This window comes from Botrytis byssoidea (genome assembly GCF_014898295.1).
Source record: "Botrytis byssoidea strain MUCL 94 chromosome Unknown BBYS_043, whole genome shotgun sequence".
NCBI lineage: Eukaryota > Fungi > Ascomycota > Leotiomycetes > Helotiales > Sclerotiniaceae > Botrytis > Botrytis byssoidea.
The window spans coordinates 1,661-25,730 of NW_024065884.1; the positions used below are offsets into that span (position 1 = coordinate 1,661).

Consider the following 24,070-nt stretch of genomic DNA (forward strand, 5'->3'; position numbering starts at 1 on the left):
GTAAGATATATTATTATATAACTTTACTTTAATCTATGAATTTTGCTAATATACTAATTACTTATAATAATTCAATAATCGATTCTATTAATATTAATAACAAATTCATTATATTTGTTTTATCACTTTCAAAACTTCATTCTAAAAAATAATTACTATTTCGTTTTTATAACTAATTAATTCAAAGATTATTTTTAAAAACTCAATAAATCTGAATTTAAAAAAAAGGAATATATTACTAAAAACCTGAATTTATAGTAGAATCGCAGTGAATATTATCACTATGGTTTTATTAATTATTTAATATAAAACTACCCATATTCTGATATTCATTTTATTCAACTCTAAACTATTATTATTATAATCAGCTTTACAAAAACTAATCCTATATCAAACAATCCTTTGAGAAACCAAATCCCTATTCATTCCCTACCTCATTCTCCTCCCCATTCATCAACCAACTTAATTAATTCAAAAAACGGAATACACCTAATCTAAACCATAATTAAAATAATCCTCTATATATCCTTTATTTATTTACTATTATTATTTATAATTTTCTTTTGAAAAATAAATTAAATAATTATACAAATCTAATAATCTTATTCATCACTCTGTTTTTAGAAAAAGATATCTTTTTAATATATACTATAATTAATAATGAATATGCAGGAATTGTCTTTATAAATCGAAACTAAATATCTTTTCAAAAAATATTAATATATCAATTATTTATAATATTCAAAGTTATAGAATTTAATAAAAACACTTTACCCAATAATCGAATTATTTTCTATATCCAAATAGAATTCAGAATTAATAATTATATTAAAAAAAAGATTATTTTATATATAATCAAACTAATCCATTATTCCATTATATTAGGAATAATTTAATTTAAGAAATATAATCTTTATATCAATTTTGTAATAAATTTATTTTAATTTGATAATTCGTTTTATTACAAATTTTGTAATATTCTATTCTATCTATTTTATATAAAAGCTTTATTAAATATCTTTTCAAAAACCCAATCTATATATCTATTTGTTTATCTCGAAGAATTAAAGAATAAGAATATAACTATAATCTCCCTAAAAATCTATTTAACTTATATTTATTAGAAATACGAAATATTCCAAATATCAATTAAATAAATTAATAAGATTTTTTTAAAAAAAAAGATATTTGATTCTAAAAATCTATTATTCAAATTCCGGAATTAAAAAGATATTTTTTTCTTAAAGAATATAAAAAAACTACCCCCTTATTAATTATATAATTATAAAATCCATTTTTAAAAAAAAGCTATTTCTTCTTTTAATATCTTATACTCCATATTTTATTCTAAATTAAAAATTTTAAAAAAATAGCTAAAAAAGAATTTTAAAAAAGGATTTATTTAGCCAAGTTTTTCCCCTATTATTTCCCCTATTTTATTTATTAAGAAAATTAATAAAGACCTCTAGTTTTATATAGATTATCATATTTTAAATAATTTATTAATTAAGAATCGATATCCCTTATTATTAATAAAAAAATCTTTAAATAATCTGAAAGAAATAAAATATTTCAATAAGATCAATATTATTTTTGTCTTCAACAATATAAGAATAAAAAAAAATAGAAATATCTAATTATATTTATATCTAATTTGAACTATTTAAATTCTTAATTATATCATTTGAACTAATAAAAGCTCTTATAATCTTTTAAAGATTTATTAATAATTTTCTATAAGAATATTTAAATATATTTTATATTGTTTATCTAAACAATATTCTAATATATAATCAAACTTAAAAGGAATATATCTATTATATTCAAAAGATTTTATAAATATTGTAGGAAGCTAATTTATTTACTAAATTCGAAAAATATAAATTCCTGAAATCCAAAATCAAATTCCTAAACCTTATTATAAAAAATCATAATATTCAAATAAATCTAAAGAAAATTCAAACAATCATAAATTAGAAACTATTTGTTAATATAATTAATATTTAAATATTTATTAAATTTTCGAATTTTTATTAATAATTTATTAGAGATTTTTCAAAGATTATTAATTTAATGGTAAATCTGATTAAAAAGAATATTCCGTTTTTATAAAATTCTATTTATCAAAAAGTATTTAATTAATTAAAATAAATATTTATCAAAATATCTATTCTAACTTCTTTCAATTAGGAAAAGAAAGTAATTATAAAAACTGATATTTCTGATTATATATTTATTAAAGTATTTTTCTAATATAATAATAATGGAGTATTTAGATCTGTTAATTCTTTTCTAAAAAATATTTGATAATTAAATACAATTATAAGATTTATAATAAAGAATTACTAACTATTATCTATTACTTCAAGGAATAATACTCTAAATTGGAGGATACTATATTATTAATTTAAATAATTATTAATTATAAAAATCTAAAATACTTTATTATAATAAATTTATTGAATTGTTATCAAACTCACTAATTCGAATTTCTATTTTGATTTAATTTCTGAATCATTTATTATTCTAAGAAATTAGATATCAAACCTGATATACTAATTAAAAGATCAGAAAATTTCCTTAAAAAAGGAAATAAATGCTTTTTATATTAAAACTATACTATTCTGAAATAAAAAAACCTGAATTCCAATCTATTTTTTATTATTATTATTCTAATTGAATTTAAAATTGTTAAGAAAATATATTTTGCTATAATTACTTGTAGTTAGAGAAACCCCGATTTTATTAATACTATCAATTATTTGGATTCCAATAATCTTATAACTTTATTAGAAAATAACAAAATTATAAAGTCTACAATCCTATGGACTATATTTGTATTCAATTCTGTAATATAATTAAAGAATTTAGAAATTTCTTTAAATCTTTTTATTGATTTGTTTATTCTGTTTTACAAAGATTATTAAACTAATCTAATATTCAAATCTATTCTGAAATCTTTATAAAAGAAATCCTTGAAATATTCAAAAATCATTTTTATTGAATATATCGAAAATAATAATTTATTGTATTATTGAGAGAAATTATATGTTTTTGATTATAATCCCTTAAAAACCTATTTGCTTTGTTTATATTACAAGTTGTTTATTACTGATTATTTATATTATATTCGAATTTTCGAATTATTATCCCGAAATTATTATTAATCTAAATATTATAATTATATTACATAATAAATCCATAATTAATATAATTGTTACCATACTATTCCAAATTATAAAGGTTAGAAAGGAATTCTTTGTTTACTTTCAATTCTATAAAAAGTTTGATAAAATATCTTAATAGATTTTATTATATATTTGCCTAAAAGTATTAGTTTTGATATTATTATAATAATAATCAACTAATTATTAGAAATGAAATATTTTTTGTTCTATTATAATATTTATAATTTCAAAAAGATTATTTATCTATTCCGGAAAAATATCTAGAAACTTTATAGCTTATTTCTGATTATTATATCTAATTATAAAGCTTAATTTATTTTTGAATTTTGGAAATATATCTACAAATATTTGAGTATAATGTCACGGTCATGGACTAAAGAGCTTCATTAGGCATGTAATAGTAAGCCCTCGGGCCTACTATATACCGAAAGAAGCCCGCATATATATATAAATTATATAGTTTTCATAAATTTAGAAGAATTAATAAAAAGTCTTTGTGCTATATTTCATCTAATTGATTTATTGTTAATATCTTTTTTAACAATTCTTTTCATTTTTTAATAAAACAATTCATTAATTAATATTTATTAAAAAGCTATTAATATCAATATAATCTTTATAAAAAAAACACTTAGAGGTTATGATTTATATAGTATAACCTCAAATTAATTGAATAGAAATACTAATCAACTTTTTAAGGAAATCAATATCGATATATAAATAATCTAATTACAATAACCTTCTAATAATAAAAATCTATTATTAATTCAATAATTCTAAGAAATAAGAGAAGAAATAATTATTATAAGGGAAATTTATAAAATAATGATGGATTGTTTATTATATATAATCATTCTAATTAATTATAATAGTTTTGTAATTATAATATATATAATTACTAGAATTATTATTTTAAATTAGGAAAAGTTTTTTAAATTATAGAGATTAAAATAATATAAAAAAAAAGTATTAATAAAACCAAAGACTTTTTTTTTAGATAAAGATTATATTTTGAAATAATAATAAATATTATTTTCTAATAGATAAGAAAAAAATAAATTATATTATTTAATATTTTAAAAAGCAATTATTAGTAATTTAATATCAATATAAAAACAAATTATTTAATAAAATAATAAAATAGGGAAATTTTAAAGAATATATATATAATATAATTATAAATAAGAGAAATTGATAGTAATAGATAATTCAAAAAATTATATATATAAAATAGAAAAAAAAACGAAATTATAAATATCTTTATAATATATTCAAAAGACTTCAAAAAAAACATTAAGTAAAAGTTAAATAATATTTAAAGAAAAAGGTTATTGGTAAATCTTTTATTTAATTTGATTTAAAGAATATTTGAGTTATTTTAATAATCTGAATTTCGTTTTGAATTTATTAAATATATTTGTAGATTAGAAAATATTGATAAATTATATCAAAATAGAAATATTAAGGAATTGTAATAAGTGTATAAATATATTCATTTCTTTTTATAATTAGATTTTCTTTTAAAATATTTTTATATATAGAATAATATATTTACAAATATTATTTTTTAGAATTGAGAATTAAATCAATTAATAAGAAACTTAATAATCAAATCAAAAAAGCTTTTTATTAAAATATTATATATAGATTATATTCGAAATATTATTTGTTATAAATATTAATAAAAAAGGCATTATATTATTATATATCAAAATCTTATTATATATAGATATTATAAAAGAAAGTATAGAGATTCTATTTATTCAAATAATATATTTAATATTTTTTATTTGGAAAATATTTAGATTTAATTATTATAATAAATATTTCCTTAATATTAGATTTACAAAAAGAAGAGAAAGTAATTTATATAATTATTATATTTTTTAATATAAATAAAAAACTAATAATCCTTTAATATTTTATTAATTTGGAAATATAAATTAATATTATTTAATAAAATAAATATATAAATAAGAATTGAATATTAAATAAGAAAAATACTTTATTTATATTTATAAATGATATTATTATTGTTTTATATAGAGATTATAAATTTATTATAAAAATGAAAAATAATAAAAAGAAGAAAAGGATTTATATTTATAATTTTATCTTTATTATATTAAATTTATTAAAGATAAATATTATTCTAGATTTATTTTAATTATAAATAATAAATCTGAATATTAATTAAAAATTAATATCTTTTTGATATTATTTTAGTTTTAACAATTTTGAAATAATTCTGATAAAGGAATTTTATTAAAAGATAAAATAAAGTAATTGAATCTTTATAATATTTCTAAATAATAGTATACCCTATTAATTAAAGATATAGGATTGTATAATACTTATATTAGAATTATTTATTTATCACGGAGGGATAGCTATGTCGATTGGTCACTCTAATCATATAATAGGTATGTATAGTGATAATAAACTAGATTGACTTGTGGTATGATCATAAGGATCATACCTACCTTATATACCCTGATCGAGCAACGAAGTTGCCTAATTAGGTATTAGGGTTCACATATGAAATGAATAGAAGACTATGTGGTGATCATAGGAATAAGCACTTCGTAGGAGTGCCATGCTCAATCACGTGTTGTTGCACAAGACGGTGAATTCCGTGACATTATTATATTAAAGAAATTCAAAAAATATAAAACAATATTCTTAAAAAATAAAAATAATTTTTTGTTTAATCATTATCTAATAAAATATTATATTAATCTTAAATTCAATTCAACCTCTTCTTAGGATTCTATCTACTTCTTATCAAAAAAGGAATTCTTAATATTATAAAAATACCTCAAAAAATACTAAAAAAAAGAATAAATTAGAAAATCAATTAGTTTGATAAATACTCTAATTATATTTATATTTAAAAAAAGGGAAGGCTATCAACTATATATCAATTATTATAAATTAAATTAAATTATAAAAAAAAATAGAATCTTATTATTTTTTATTAATAAATCCCTAAATTAATTATAATAAAATATTATTTTCACAAAATTAGATTTAAAAGATATATATTATTATATTTATATATAAACAAAAAACAAATAAAAAACAATATTTTATATATAATATAATTAATATAAATATAAAGTAATATTATTCAATTTTATTAATATCTCAGTAATATTCTAGATATATATTAATTAAATATTAATAAACTTAACAAATAATATTTATATAATATATTTAAACAATATTCTAATCTATTTAAAAAATAAGATTATATATATAATAAATATCCAAAAGGTTTTTGAATATCTTTTATATAAATAAAATTGAATTTTTAGATTTTGTTATTTCAGCTATAGAGGTTATAATAAAATTAGAATATATTTAAATTATAATGAAATAATCTATATTCAATAATCTCCAGAATATATAGATATTTTTTAATTTTATAAATTTTTATTAATATTTTATTAGAATCTATTTGATTATAGTCTATAATATAATTATATTAATAAAGAAAACAAAAAAGAAAGAGAATATAATTGAGTTTAAATGGATTAATAAAGTCTAAAAAACTTTTAAAGTTTTAAAAAAGACTTTTATCTTAATATTAATCTTTTGATATTTTAATCTTTTGTTTTATATAATAATAAAAACCGATATATTGATATTTATATTAGATTAAATATTATCACAACTATTCCCTATAGATATAAAGATATTATTTATATAATAATAATATTCTATTACATTTTATTTGAAAAAACTAAATCCTATAGAATAATAATATTTTACCCACAATCAAAAGTTATTTATAATATATAATATTTTTATATAATAATATTATTATATAATAAATAGTTAATATATAATCATAGTTATATCTAATTATAATAGCCTTTAATATTTTATAATAAAGAAAAGTCTAAATAACAAGTAAATTAGGTAAATAAAGATTCTAATTACATATGATTTTAAAATAGTATATAAACTAGAAAAATTAAATTCTATTAACAAAATATTATATTGTTTTAATTATATAATAGAAATAAAGAGTATTAATAATATACTCCCAATTTTATAAAATAAATTAAAAAACAGATTAATAATTACAAAGTTATTTCATAATATATTTATTAAGAAGATAAAGTTCTTATATAATATTATAAATCTTTTATAACAAAAAGAGTATAGCTTATTATTCTATAAATAATTAGCTTAATTAGTTGAAACTAATTATAAATAATTGATATCTTATTAAATAGTTTGTATTTTAGTAAAAGATAAAATAATATATAAATTAATATTAAAAATAATAAAAAATGCTTTATTATATTTTTAATAGAATAATAAATTTATAAAGAATAAAAAGTATTTGAATTAAAGATTATATTTTATTAGAATTATTTTACTATAATAGATAAATATTGATAGACTTTTTAGATATAATAGAAATACCTATATACTATTAGATTTTATTTTAAAGATAGAAATTCTAAAAGTTTATTATAATAATTCTATAAATGAATATTGGGGTATTACAAAAACCTTAAAGATTCTAAAATTAAAATATTTCTAGTTTTTAATGAAAAAGAATATTAAAAATTATATCAAAATCTATATAATATATCAATAAATTATTATAAAAAGATATAAATTTTATAATAAATTATAAACCCTTTTTATACTTTATAGATTATAGAAAAAAATAATTATAAATTTTATTATAAATTTATTTCTATTAAAATTAAATAAATATATTTATAATATAATTTTAATTATTATTAATAGATTTATAAAACTTATCTAATATATTCCTATAAACAAAATAATTAACGTGTTTTATCAGTGAATAGATTATATTAATGAGTGGATTACTTTCATCTCAATTCATTCTCTCCTTTTTTAATATGCATTTTATTAATAATCTATAATAAATTTGAATAATTAAGAAGCCCATATATTCCTTATTATTAAAGTTATTCAAAAAAATAAAAAAATAAGTATTTAAAAAATTATAAAGATGTATAATATCCTGAATATAATATTATAATATAAAATCAATAATTCTATTCCTTATTCCGAATATTGATCTAAATCTAATAATCTTTTAGAATTAGAGGAAAATATTATTTTTGAATATATAATCGATATAAATATAAAAGGATTTTCATCTAAATTAAGAAATATAGAAGATATAATAAATTATATTCTTGAATTAAGGAATACAAATTATATTAAAAAGCTTTAAGTATATTGATTTTTAAAGCATTGAATCGAATTAAAAATATATTTTAATTATATTTATAATTTTCAAAAAGTTTTTTATAAAAATTCTAAATTTATTAAAAAATAATTTCAATTGATTATAAATATATAAGCGAAATATAGTATTTTAAATAATAATTTCTATAATTTTGATAAAATAGACTTTATAATAAATATAATATACTTTGAAATAATAATAATTAATATTAAATGAAATAGTAGAAGCAAGATAATACAATTAGGTAATAGAAAATAAGCTATAGCAATTATATATAATAATAGAAAGAATGAAATTATATTCTTATTTTTAATAATTCAAGGATAGATTTATTTTTCTAATTGATATATCAAAACCGATTTTTTTATAAATTAGATTATTAAATTTATATTTAATAAATAAACAAATAATAAAATAGGTTTAAAATAATTAAAATATTTCAATAAATATATTAAAAATTAAAAAAAAGGTAAATATTAAATATTAATATTAAATAAATATAAAAACTATAAATTAAGAGCTTTTCAAATATATTACAAAAAGAATAATATTATATGCTTAAGTTTATTATTATATTTAAATCATTTAATTTAATCATTTAATATAAACTAGTTTAGTAATCTGAAACATTTATATAGTAATCAAATTAATGAATTTATTAAGATATATATTAATTATATTTTAAAAATTGAATTCTTTATAACTTTTAAAACTATATATAAAAAATCAATTACTTTTCAGAATATAAAATCAGAATTTCGAAGAATAGATTTAATTTTATTTAATCCTGAAATTATATTCTCAAAATTAGATATTCAAATTTATATATTTATTTTTCTCTTTTTTGATTTAAATCAATAAATTTTTCAAACTCCTTATAATTTAATTGAAATTCTTTTTTAATTAATATTAATTAAATTTTGAATAACTTATTATCAATTAAGTTTTTTTATATCTATATTTAAGATTATATTAATTTTAATTAAAAATATAAAAAGATTAGTTTATAAGAATATATTTTTAAATATAGAGATCTATATATTTCGAAAAACAAATGAGATATTAAGCAAATATTGATGTATAAAAAAAACTTAATTGTATTAAGAAAGAGTATTTATTAAATAAAAAACTTTTAATATATTATTTTAGCAAAAGATTAATATTTAGATTTAATATAATAAATATTAAAAAAAAGGAATCCTAATAAAAAAGTATTTTCTAATTGATATTATAGTAAATATAAAAAAACAGATTATAATATAAGAATCTATTAAAATAATATAATAGATTCTAGATTATTAGAATCTTTATAATTTCAATTAATTAATATTGTTATTATTGAATAATATGATTTTGAATAAATGAATTGAGATGAAAGTGACCCACTCACTGATATAACCCACTCACTGATAAAACACGTTATATTATCTAAATTTATATAGAGATTAATATAAAATATATTTAAAGATTTTGAGATATTAAAGAATATTATTTCTAATAAAAGAATATAATTTATAAGTAAGTTTTAGAGAAGCTTTTTATTTTATTTATAAATCTATCAAAAGTTTTTAATAGTATTTTATTTATAGATTGATAGGCAAATAAAACAATAAAACCAAAATTTGATTTATTATATTACTTGCTATGTAAATTACTAATAAAACAATTAAATATTACTATTCCCCCTTACTGAATTTATATATAATATTATATAATATAATATAATAAATACTATTCTCTTCTAATTAATATATAAATATCAATCTACTTTTCATTACATTAATAAGAATATCGATATTATAAGAAGAGCACTAGCAATATATAAACAAATTACTATTTTTAATAAAAAATAGAAAAAGCTGAAAAAACTTTGATAATTCATTATTAAATAAAAAGTATTAAAAACAAAAAATATAATTCTACAATAATATAATATTAGAAATAAAATAATATTAAATATACGAAATATTAAATAGCTTTAATTAAAGAAGAAATTTTCAAATTAATTTATAGGTTTTTTTATAATAATAGATATAAAAAATAATAATTAAATATATAAACTTAAATTACTATTTATTTAAAAAATTTATAATATTTTTCACATTTCTTTATCAGAATTATAATATAAATAATTGGATATTATAGATCCACTATTATTAAAAAAAAAATATCTAGAATATAAGATAAAGAAAATTATAATATATAGAAAAAAAGGAAAGGGTATTCAATATTTGATTTAATAAAAGATATATAGAAGATTTATTGTAATCTCAAAAATGTAAAGTGAATATTAAAAGAATATAATAATAAAAAAGAATTATTAATATAGAAATTAAAAAAAAAAAGAAAAAGCTATAAAATAATAGGATTATACTATATATCTACCTGGGATTCATTATTATTATATAGTTATTCAAATATTTCCTTTTTTTTTTCTATTTTAATAAAAATAAGATTATAAACCCTTTTCTATTAATATATTATATATAATTATCAAATAAATCATTTTTTTTCAATATCTTTCAATAATTTTTGATTTCAATTTATAAATCTCAGAATTGATATTAATTGAATTTTTATTAAAACTAAATTAGCGGGATTGATATCAAATTTTTTATAAGATTTTATTTTATATAAGAATTTGTTTATAATTAATATGATTATAATAGTATATAATATTGATTATAATAGCTTAGTAATAGGATTCTATAGTAAAGTTAGATTTCTGATATTATATCCTTAAAATATTTTTTTAAAAAAAAAGATTTCTAAAGTAAATATTATTTATATTATTATTTTTATATTTTTTTATATTTATTAATATATTAATCTTATTTTTATTAATTTTTTTTTTTTTGAAAATATTATTGGATAATTAATTCTTTAATAATTTATTTATAGTATTTTATTATTATTTAGGAGGTTAATTAATGCTTATTTTATTTTATTATTAAGATTTTTCTAAGAAATCTATTTAATTATCAGATTTTTTTATATAAATTTTTCGGTTTAATTCTAATATTTTCAAAATAAATACAAAATCTTTTTTTAGCTTAATAGTTTAATAACTTATTATAAAGGAACTCTTATAAATAAATAAAGAAACCTTTTTTCCTATAAACTTTTAAGATATTTTATAAATAAAAGAAAAAGAAATATAGAAAAAAAAGCAAAAAGAGGTAAATGGCAAATTAATGGTAGTATTATAATATATCAAATATAATATATCATATATATTAACCAAAACCTTAAAAATAGTAATATATAGTAATATATAGTAAAATATTAGAGATTTTATAAAAGATTTATATATTTTTATTATTATTATTCTTACCAAATTTATTATCATTAAATATGAAAAAAGAAAGAGATTCTTTAAAAAACGGAATTCTAGGATATTTAGACTTAATGTAATTCTTACAAATAAATACATCTAGTATTTTGATAGTGGATTGGTGGTGAAATTAATTCTTAAAGCTAGCTATTATATATAATATATTAGGTTAAAAAATTATAAATAAAACAACTAATTATATAAATATTACAAAAAATATTAGTTCAAAAACTAAATTTGATAACAATAGTATATTTATAAGGATCATATAATTATAAATAATAAAAACCACAAATTCCCCTTTATGATTAAAATTAATAATAGAAATAAACTTTGTAATAAAATCTAATATAATAGTATATAATGGAGATAGAGTATTTTATATATATAATAAATTAATTATAGATTAATAGAAATTTATAAAATATTCTATTAAATTATTAATATAATCTAATTAATTTATAATTAAAAAATCTAACTTTTTTAATAACTAAGATTTATAAATACCCCTATACTTAACCTTTTTTTATAAAAAGATTTCTATATTCTGTATATAACATTCCTCTTATCAAATTATAACTATATTATCCATAGCCTTTTTAGTATTATAATATAGAATTATATTATAATAAATATATATTTGATATATAAAATCAATATTAAGAATATATTAAAAAGGTATTAGAATATAGATTTTCTTTTAATAATAATAATAATTATAAAAAGTATATGAATTATAATCAAATTCATAAAAATTATTAGAATTAATACTAATAATATATTTGGAGTATTAAAGATAAATAAGAATAATTAATTTAGCTAAACTGGTGGTAGAATACAAGGTAATAGAAATAATACCACCAAATTGAAAGATAATTATTATAAAAGAAATAGAAAAAGGTTTAATAAAAAAAAGAGATTATATTATTCAAAAATAATTCTATTTTAATATAAAAAAAAATATTCTTTTATAAAAAATGTAATAATCTACTAATAAAATAATAAAATATATAAAGATTGTTTTATTTATATTTTTTATTATTTGTAGTATATAAAAATATAGAAATTTTCTTTTGAAAATGTAATATAATATAAATATAATGTAATATAATTATATATTATTAAGATAATCTAATTAAAAAAATAAAATATTTCTTAGAATATAAAATTAAAAAAAAGGAGTTTTGTTATAATTATAAATTAAAGGGTTTTATTAAGTATATAATAATAAGCCCTCAGATTTATTATATATTGAAAAGAGTTTATATATATATATAAATTATATAGTTTTTATAAGTTTAGAAGAATTAATGAAAAGTCTTTGTGCTACATTTCACCTAGTTGATTCATTGCTAGTATCTACTCTAACATTAATATATTAATTAAAAAAATAAACTTATTCTTGAATTATTAGAAATAAGGAAATATTTTTATTCTTTCTATTTCCGTATATTATTGCTATAGCTTATTCTTAATTATCTAACTATACTGATTTATTTCTATTGAATTTTTTAATACTAATAATAATTATTACTATATATATAATCCCTATTATAAAGCTCGTTTTATCAAAATTATAAATTTTTTTATTTAAAATACTATATTTCGCTTGTATATTCGCAACTAATCGAAATTATTTTTTAATAAACTTAGGATTTTTGTAAAAAACTTTTTAAAAGTTATAAATATAATTAAAATCCATCTTTAATTCGATTTAACATTTTACAAATCGATACATCTAAAGCTTTTTAATATTCTTTGTATCTCTCGAATTGAAAATATAATTTATTATATTTTCTATATTTTTAAGTTTAAATAAAAAATTTCTCAAATCTATATCGAGTATATATTTGATAATAATATTCTCTTCTAATTCTAAAAGATTATAAGCTTTATATTAATATTTTGTATAAAAAGTAAAATCATTAATTCTATACTATAATTTTTATATACAGGATGTTATATATTTTAACGATTTTTTGAATACTTAATTTTTTTTTCTGAATAATTTTAATAATAAAGACTATATAAGCTTTTTGATTATTTAAATTCTTTATAAATTATTGATAAAATGTATATTGAAAAAGAAAAGTGTAAATTGAGATAAAAGTGACTCATATGCTGATATGACCTATATGCTAATAAACCACGTTATATTAAATAGTAAGTATAAATTATAAAGTAAATATAAAATAGTTAAAAAGTATTAATTAGACAATAATAGTATTATTGGAAATTATATGATTAGTGTTAAATAATAAATAGATCTAAAACAATAATGTTTTAAAAAAGATTAGTTTTTCTAATTATTTAGAAAAGAATAAAGGTCTATATAAGAGAATTGTTGAGATGTCACTTGGGGTGAGGTCGACTCGAATCACCGTATAAAGCACTATTGATAAGCCTATATAAAATGAATAATATGAATTGAGATGATCTAGAATAAGATATCATTCTTTCCATTATATATATATAGTGGGAATAATCATGTGATTCGCTTAAGCACGTGATCGTACGTTCCGACAGGAATAGACTTTATTATAATATAGAATTTTGTATTTAAAACAATTATTAGTTTTATATTATAATTATGAGAATTGTAATCAACTATAATCATATTGAATTCCTACTTGAAGTTTAGTTTAAATTATTTCAAGAAATCTCTAGATACTTCTACATGACCCTAGAGGCAGCTTTCGTAATACTCTAGGGTTATATAAAAGTGTTGAAAGATTTTTCGAAATAATTTAGACTAAATTTCAAATAGGAATTTAATAAGGTTGTGATTGATTGTAATTCTCATAATTATAATAATAAAATTAATAATTATTCTTAAATATAAAGCTTTATATTATAATAAAACTCATTTCCTTATATAAATCTTTAAATTCTATAGAACTCTTGATTTTATTCTTCCTGGAGCCCCTTAAATCCTAAGCTCCGAAGGCTGAATGCTCCTAGAAGTAATCCTGTGACATAAACACTATAATATTAATAGAACGAAAACTTTCGATAATACGTTTAGCTTATTCCTACTATATAAGAAAATGAATAGTAACTTAAAGTTTATATATTATAAGGTTTTACGACTGTCATAAAAAGAATTCAATTCTATCTTAGGATCTAAAACTAAGGAAGAAAAGGAAAGAAAGGGAACTATATAAGAGCTCTAGGTTATATATAACAAGAGAATCACGTGCTAGGCCGAGGTCCTTGAAGCTAAATAACTAAGGAACCGGAAGGGGACCGAATCGTCACAGTATATCAATCAAAAGCAGGCTCAACATTATTTGTTCTATCTCATTTATACCTGTAAGCTTTGACCTCAACAAATGTATATGAAGTTTTTCAATACAAAAATTGGGCATCGAAGATCAAAACTGGTATCATTCTACAACACGCTTGCAGCTTGCCAAAGAAGTTCAGAAGAGAAAATCTAATGTATTCGAAAGATTCTACCTATTCAAGAATTTTTTGACCGGCATTTAAGTTCGCAATTTCCTCGGTAAGTCGTGCTCTGCGTACAATAGTTTGATCACTTTCACCCGCAATCTTTCTGAGTTCAGAGTCTGTCATGTTGCCTATCAGTTGCGGTGAAAATAACCAAAGAGGCCCCTGTTTACTACTAATGAGGAAGTGATCCACAGCTTGAAGGCAAATTGCGTCCACAAATCGTTTTCGAGACACTTTGTAGTATGCCTCCAGTATATCGTGCAAGTCCTGTGTCGTCTGACCCTCATTACTCATAAATGTCGAAATAGTATCTTCAAGACGAAGTAAAGGCTGTTTTTGTGAGTCGTTTGTTGTCCAGGACTGTAGATTAACCAACTGTTTCTTGATCCGGTCTTCACGAGCCTTACGCAAGTTATCCGCGAAATAATGATTCATCGTGAGCAGATTTCCCTGTTGCTCAACCTCAATCAGAAACTTGACATGATCTAGTGCCCTCTTATATCGTGGAAGCAACAGTTGAGATAACATAGCCCATAATTTCTTGCTTAATGTATCATCTTTGCAACAATATCGAAGTGCTTCGTGGTTAAAACGATGAATTGTTCGGATCACATTCTTTAAATGCTCATGGGCAAAATATTCCCAGTTCTGAGATTGCTCCAAAAACAGGGATGGAAGTAAGGAGGGATTCAAAGTTCCTATTTCGAAGCCCCTAGACTTTTCGTATTTTTCCGTTATCCATTCCATAATACCTTGTTTGGGCGTAGAAGGTATTGAGATGAATGGGCTTATAAAAACCTTTAGCTCAGGATAAGTTTGAAGAAATTCGATGTTTGTGCAGCGGTTGTTGCTAGCTGTCGGTGCATCAAGATTGTCTAGAGGATTCTCTGTCTGAGGCTCAAGTTCGCTATCTTCTCTAGCGGTAACACTTATCTCAGTTTCGCTGGATGCGGAATTAAGCTTCCTTGTACAACCCCTCAGCCAAATCAAATCGGAGAAAGCTTTGTTCATTGTCATCACATTTGTGGCCAACCGAAAAGTATCATCATCAAAACATCGATCGCGACCATAGTGAGCGTCAATAGCCTTGGATGTTATTTCCCGGACGTCAGTGGTAATCCTAATCAGATGGTTACGTTGATCATTGGGTGTATCGCGACGCGGGCCCATGGCATCCAGTTTTTCTCCCAATTCACGAATCTTAATCCTTACGTCTTCAGCCACGGCTTGGAAGTTGTGTCTCGTGACGTCGACCAAGAGATTGTTTAGCCGATTTTTTAAAGATTTCACACCTGCTCGCTCTTCTGGAATCACGTCCCAGGGCTCACGCTTGAAGAACATGGCTTCACGAGCGTTACGCTCATCATTGGTTATACCAAGATCGCTCTGGCTTCGATTACACACGATGGTGTAGCCAAGTTCAAAACGTGCGCTACTAGATTGATTAATCACAAGCTCTACGACCTAAGATAATCAATAAATTATTTAGTTCTTGGTAACAATGTTGTGCGAACCTTCTCCTCTGCGCCTCGATCTACTAGATCTGGCTTTGTGAAGACTCCTAGAGTCCTTCGACCCTCAGGATCAGCATCTTCAGCCATCTGAATTATCTCCTGCGTTGCGATATCTATATTTGCGGGAACAACTGCTCTTTGAAACACGTGAGCCATTGTCAAATATAGAATTGTATACTGTAATTACAAGATAATGCTCCGAGGATTCTTCATATATCTCGCGACTATTTCTCGAACAAGGGCCATATCCTCTTTGCTTGTCTGACCTGGAGTTGGTTCTATGATCTCATATTAGCTATGATTTAGTGAGAGGTATTGGTCTTACTTCTAAAAAGACCTGGAAGGTCAACAACACTAAAGTTTTCATACTCTGGACCCGAGAGCTCGATCTTGAGGATATTATGAGAGAAAGAGTCCATGTTATTATCCCGTTGCTTTCCAGGGTAGGGAAGTCCCATACATTCAGATGCCTGCAGCGCGACGTTTAACAAGTTTGTTGGCGATAAAATGATGACAGTCGTACCTTGGCTAACAAATCCGAGAAGGAGTGTTCATCAAAGCTTGTTAACTGAATCTTGCCAAAGTTCGCGATAGCGTCTGTCTTAGATTGCTCTTGGCCATGGGCAGCCAAGATACTAACTTCCCTTCGCTCTATCTTTGAACGCTTGAAAACAATCTGTGTTGGGAATCGAGTACATAGGCCAGAGTCTCGTGGAAATGGAAGGCACGTCAAACCCTCGAGAACAGAGCTCTTACCACTTGACTGATCACCAACAACAACAAGCTATACGGTAAGAATCAGCAGAGCGCAACTAGGTATAGAGCATGGAACTCACCTGGGGAAGCGATAAATATTGGTCAAGCCGCAACGCATACAACTCATCGATTTTTTGAAGTCTAGTAGCATCTTCTGCCAACATGATTGCGATAACGAGTAGAAAGTCAGAATGAAAATATCAGATCAATTCAGTCCCAATTTACTAGTGATAAATAAATCTATGATCTTAATTTAGTGCAGGTGAGAGTGAGAATAAGTAATTATCTATCAGATAGTGGGTGAGGCATTCTATGACATAATCGAGCAGTGATATCAAATACCTCTTCTTCATTCTTACAGTGTTTCGCTGGCACCTCTAAATCATCTTCGTTCTCACAGTGTTTCGCTGGCATCTCTAAATCGTTTTCGTTCTCACAGTGTTTCGCTGGCACCTCTAAATCATCTTCGTTCTAACAGTGTTTCGCTGGCACCTCTAAATTGTCTTCGATGTCACAGTGTTTCGCTGGCACCTCTAAATTGTCTTCGATGTCACAGTGTTTCGCTAGCACCTCTAAATCTTCTCTCGTTCCCACAATGCTTTGTTAGCACTTTTATATCGTTTTTATTCTCATAATTTATTGCTGCTATCCCTGAATATCCTTGACTATTACAGTGTTCTGTTACCATCTCTGAATCGTATAATTGAGCTACGATGGCCACAAATGTTGCTTCCACAGACCCACCTATGACATTTGGGCAACGACAGAAACTGCAACAGCTTCGTGTTGTATTTCATGTCCCTCCACATGAAATTTTATATACACCGATCTTAGGAGATATTATGAGTAGGCAAGTTCGTTACCACGAATCAATCCTTTTGTGATGACACTAAGATTTTCAGCAACTCTGCAATTTCATCGATGGCCTTCTCAAGGAATTGATCCACCAATACCCTACGATTATCTCACCACAGCCAGGTGCGTGGAAGCTTATTAAAAACGATGCAGAGTTAGACCTAAATGCCTGGGAGCCTGGCAGTATAGAACCAGATACAGCCATAATAATCGCATCATCAAACGCGCAGATATCTTTCGCAATCATTGACAGTAGCCCAACAACAAACGACGAATCCTGGACGTGGAGCGAGAAAGTGCTATCGGTCAAGTTCCCAGAACAGAATGCATTTCTGCTTCAACACCATGACCGCGTGTTGGTGATCCTTCGCTGCCAAACAAAGTACAGGGTGTCAAACAAGAGAAAGGATATCCGCGAAACAAACCATACCGTATTCATTCCAATGACATATACGGTGCAGCATGTGCTGGGGTTGATACAGGCTAGCCATGTGTCCGCTGTTTACTCAGACGATCGGGAAGACAACTTACGTTCGACTGGTTTGACCGCAAGAGAGTTGGGTTGGAAACATGGTACTATACTAAGACTAGAGTTGTGGTAGATAAGAATGAGCATGGAATGACTATTTTCTGAATTTGGTTTTCGTATTAAATTGTGAGCTTTTAAATCGTCTGCTTATAGCCCTATCACTTTGCGGAACGACATACAGAATGTTTGAAATTCAAGAGCAAATTAATTATTGAATTATTATATAGTTTATAAGCAAAGAGATGTTGTCATATTTTAATGTTTTGATGCAAAAATCAGTATGTAATAATTGATTCAAGAAGTCGGTTGCGCGACCGTAACCATGGCATTCGATATAGTTAAGCGTTCATCATGAGTGCCTTAGGTATGATGCTCTAATCATTCCATATCCCAAGCATTTCATTCTAAGCTTTTCCTTATGGAGTATATGTCCAAAACATTTTCCGAAAATTCAATTTCCTTTACATACTATGAAACGCTATCTAAAGTCTCCCTTTTCTCTTCTCTACTGAAAACGCTACGTTTACAGTAACTCTCCTATAGTATATGCGAAGAACTATTCTACGACCCTACCACCTTCTATTCTTGTACAATAATTTATTCATTTTTCAAAGCAAAATTATGAGTTTAATAAGATTGAAATATTATAATTTCATTGAATTCAGAAATATAATTGGGTTTCAAATAGCAGATCATTTTTTGAACAGAGATAACTACTTTCTAGGAACAATCGATTTCCCTAACTAGGAACTAGGATGCTGCTTACAAGAGCCGACTATTACTTCTCTCCTGATTTCTATATACATACTCTTCCATCCACCTTTCCTATAACTCTAATATTTAAAAATCTTGAAATCTTCAAGGCCCCACCACTTCTCGACATTTATGAAAATTTAGAGACAACCCTCACTGCAGAGTGGTTCAAAGAAGACGATGAGCGTCTTCAGAAACGGAGACGTATGCCTGTGAAGAATATGCTGCGTTTGCATAAACTTACTGATCCGTGTGGGGCTGATGCTGCTGTGGAAAAGTATCATCTTCGGCAATTTTTGGATTAGCGAGGATGATGGGGTTTGAGATGTTTTGGTGATTTAGTGAGTTGGTGGTATGCTGGTATGAGTTGTTGGATTTTGAAGAACTTTTCTTGGGGTTATTGAGATTAATGGGGGTTGGAATGCAAGGGAAGGGGAAGGGGGGAAGTGGAGGAAGCGTGATTTTGAAACTACGGTAGATACGCTTTTATCAGCTGATAAGTGGAAATAAACTGTGTTTTATTTGATTGTAGATTGCTGGTTTTTATGTTTCAGAGCGTGTGACTGTTGTATCTGCGAGTGCCAGTAGTGTAGTGTTGATGACTGTTTAAAAGGATATGAGTGAGTGGTAGATATGGAGATGTTGGCGTTAGTCACAAAGGATGACTGGCTCGTGCTTTAAGACAACGATATAGAATCATCACACGCGAGATTCGGTCCATTCAAAGTAGTTTATGTGCTCATTAGCACTTTTGTAGGTTGGCGAATAAATCTTGACCACACCCAAATGTCAGGAATGAGATTTTCATCCGATAGGGTATGAGAGCACAATGTACTGTTTTCTACGAAGGTTCAATCTACTAGGGAAGAACGCATCGATAATGTTAATTGGTGGTTAATAGCCAATGAGGAAACGACATGTTGAGAAGCTTGGCTCCAACTAGTGGTCAATAATTGAGATGTCCATCGTTTTATAATACTGTGGGATGAAAAAAACTTTCGTTGTTATGCGACATCATTTACGATGGAAGGCGGAAATGACAATAAAAACGCTCGAGCAATTATGTCCATTGACAATGGGCAGTCGAAGGGCACCATTGAGAAATATCTCACTCCTACCCTTCTACTACGGCCATGTTTTATATAGTTGGGGAATCGAAGATGGCAGATATGAAGGCACAGGTTCGGTTTCTTGGTCAGTTTTTTATCAATATTTACAATCTGATGATGAGAACTCAAGGCCTTTTATGTATCTTCAGCCTCAAGAATTTTCCGCAGTCTGAGAGGTATAGTCAGGATGGATTATTCACTTCTCACAGGGTAAAACTTCTGTAGAGCTGCAATGGGAAATTAATGCCTTTATAAGATGAATCTAGTATAAAGTTCTAGCTTTTCATGAACACACCAAACAATAAGCAGAAGAACGTTCCAGTATGCCTCAAAGGGTGCTGCGTATTGGGGGAAACGTTGCCAGTTGCCTTTTGGTTGCCCGTCATAATCAAAGGGAAGAAATTTACTTTATAGAACACTTTGGAGAATCGAAGACATCCTGTTGATGGGTGACAACAAAAATTGAATTCACTATTTCGTAGTGTGAGTCGTGACAGAAATTCACCGGGTTACTGTCACTGAATTTGTAATTCATCTGAAGCTTGATACCTACACGCATTTTGATATCGAAGAGCTATCTGTGAGAGATGAAGATGTTTTTCTGCCGCTTCGCGCTTTGGATTAGCAGTCCCGTAGTCCTCGGCGATAAGCCGCTTTCGAGAGCTCGTCTTTACAGTTCATAATGTGTGACCATGAGAACTATATATACCAATGAAAGTGGAAGTAAATTCGATTCACACTAATGCTAAGGGGCAAGGAACAATGAATGTGGATTCAGTTTACCATTAGCCACTCGTGCAATTGGTGATCTTCAGACTACACAGCCAGGAAATCCTAAAAGTCAATTAATTCTTCCGCAGTCTATAAAACAGATTTTTGAACTTGGATTCTAGTAGCATAGAGCAAAAATTGAGGTGTATGAACAATCTATGAATGGAATAGACATGCTCCCGAAATAGGTTGCAAACTGTTAAAGAATGAGAAAACCCTGCGAAGGTTTTACACGTGAATAGCTAGAACATGATAGAGGAAATCGACAATGAGACTTATTTCATGCCAATATTGAGAATGCGTGCTGTCGAAGTTTAGCGAAATTAGCTCAGATCTGCAAACGACGCTCATACATGTAAAACAGGAGAGCCTACGAGGCAGAACTGCTTGGATTATGAGGAACTCATGTATGGTCTCACCATATACATCGAGTTGTTTCAGGTTGTAACATTTCGGAAGTGATGGATTTACTACGCTGATATTGGATACCCTTAGAACCCAGGGTAAAATGATGAGCATTCCATCCTACAAGCAAATTAGACCAAATCATCTTCCTATCATGAGACGCAACATGAGAGTGCCTCCCCTCGATGGGAAGCTGCCAGCATCCACTATATAGCCAATATCAGCTGGATAGCGAGCTTCCGGATCAATCAAGCAGGTTCGTTGATTTTATGCATCGACTTTGCCAATATATTTATTCTCCAAAGAAGAACAAGTTGTTCTTCCAATGCAGCAAAAGTACCAGGAGAAGTGAATTGATGATTCACATCCACCACAGAAATTTTGCATGCCACCCACTTGGACAGTTTATTTTTAAAACAACACAACCAACTAAGCTTCACCAAGAAGCACACTTCCTAGGGTTATTGAAAATGAAGCTTGAATTACTTGATCTGTAGGGAAACCAAACCTGATCGTTTATCGCAAGTCTTTACAATTGTACAAAGAAATGCATGGCAGGAAGTGCCCCTTCAAGGATTACCAGACCGCAATGTATGTGTTGCAAATTTGGTTGAGACCATATGACTATCACCGTTGTTCAGCACCATTACTTGAGCAGAATCAATACCAGATGATAACACCGGAATTGATGTTCAATCCATGAGGTCTCGAAGAAGCGAGGTATAGAGTAGAAGCACTCGGCTCCAGTCTGTTTAGACGGGAATTCACGAGTAGAGCATCTTCATTGACCAACCATCACAATTTAACCTTAATCCTCTGCATCACAAATCCAACAATTCAATAACTTAGGAGATTCCCCGGCTTAGTGATGATTGCCTCAAGCTAGGAACTAGGACAGTAAACATCACCGGAGAACACTTTAACACACACATTGAACTGAATGGTATACAGACAATTTGATTGTAACTCTTCATGTGTAATCTATTTTCAAACATTGAGATCCTATTGGATGAATTTTGTTGACACAATGAACTCTCGTTGTACAACTCACTTCCAGATAATAGCCTGGGATATGACTAGACTGATCACCATGCACTTCCATAGAAGTGAAGCTTAAAGTGGAAAATCGGCGAATTAAAAACTATTGGATAATCTCGACCCAGGAAGTGGAAAAAGAATGAACACGCATTTAAAATGAGGAGTAAACCATGGTGTAAATTGTAAAATAGCAGCGTGAACTAATTGAACTATTCTATGAATAAGCTGTGCTGCACGACTGTAGAGGGCATTTCGGTGCGAAAAGAGGTATCCTCAAATATTTCCTACCTCGAGTACTAACCGCAGTAACCATACTTCAACATAGAAGCATTCGTACAATCATAGACAATATCAAAGCAACAACACAGACCAGTTGCCGTTCGATCCGACAACGTAGCCTTTTTTCTTTCCTTTCCCGATCTGCCCGGAATTTCATGTCGCAGAAAACATCAAACTCCATTATGATGAGGAGTGCAATCATTGTTCTCGAAGTTGTTTATTCATTGTATGACGACCTAAATATGTACAATTCTTTCCTCATTTTCGAATTTAGTTTCCAGTGACCTTCTCTACTACACGATCGGTAATGCTCTTGTTCTTCTGTGCCTCGTGCTCCTTGATTTGTTTACTCCAGCTATAATTTTGTCAGTCACTGCCCGGCTTCCATTATCTTGCAACCCTGAGCTCCGTCCTTGATTCCTCCGGCGTCCCCCAGTATTCTCTAGACTCCCATTTGTAAAAATTGTATAAACCAAACTCACTATCGACTTGGGAAGAACCTTCCCTCCTCCGGGAACTTCGTCCTATACTCTCTCTCCGCACTCAATTTCCACATTCCAGCAGTAATCCCGACAATAACAGTCGCCATGATCGCGGTATTCGCTTTCCAGTTGCCAGGTTGCGAGTACCATCCTCCGGCTGGAGACCAGACGTGTTTGGGATATCTAACATCATGTTGTTAGATAATGTGCTTGGGCGGACTTGCTTATTTCAAGGTCGGTCGAAGTTTGGTGGAACTGAAGAACTTACGGAATTTTGCCGCCGCCGCCCTGGGTTTTTTGTTAGTATTTCCTGGCAGACATGCTTGCGTGCAGAGGAGAGGAAGGAACACACCATTTTT

The 24,070-nt window shown here is 25.2% G+C and overlaps 3 protein-coding genes across 3 annotated transcripts; 1 reads left to right on the plus strand and 2 right to left on the minus strand.

Moving 5' to 3' along the window:
* Positions 1–15,226: 15,226 nt before the first annotated feature.
* On the minus strand, positions 15,227–17,654 carry EAE97_011852 (uncharacterized protein; the record flags this gene model as incomplete). Its single annotated transcript, XM_038882366.1, has 6 exons — positions 15,227–16,684; positions 16,735–16,870; positions 16,922–17,012; positions 17,060–17,204; positions 17,258–17,518; positions 17,571–17,654. 6 exons carry the CDS (start codon positions 17,652–17,654, stop codon positions 15,227–15,229), a joined length of 2,175 nt encoding a protein of 724 aa, XP_038726762.1.
* A 549-nt stretch (positions 17,655–18,203) lies between these two features.
* EAE97_011853 (uncharacterized protein) lies at positions 18,204–18,947 on the plus strand (the record flags this gene model as incomplete). The annotated part of the gene is made up of 2 exons (XM_038882367.1): positions 18,204–18,344; positions 18,393–18,947. 2 exons carry the CDS (start codon positions 18,204–18,206, stop codon positions 18,945–18,947), a joined length of 696 nt encoding a protein of 231 aa, XP_038726763.1.
* A 4,552-nt stretch (positions 18,948–23,499) lies between these two features.
* Positions 23,500–24,066, minus strand: EAE97_011854 (uncharacterized protein; the record flags this gene model as incomplete). The annotated part of the gene is made up of 4 exons (XM_038882368.1): positions 23,500–23,584; positions 23,712–23,894; positions 23,980–23,999; positions 24,064–24,066. 4 exons carry the CDS (start codon positions 24,064–24,066, stop codon positions 23,500–23,502), a joined length of 291 nt encoding a protein of 96 aa, XP_038726764.1.
* Between the last annotated feature and the right edge of the window lie 4 nt (positions 24,067–24,070).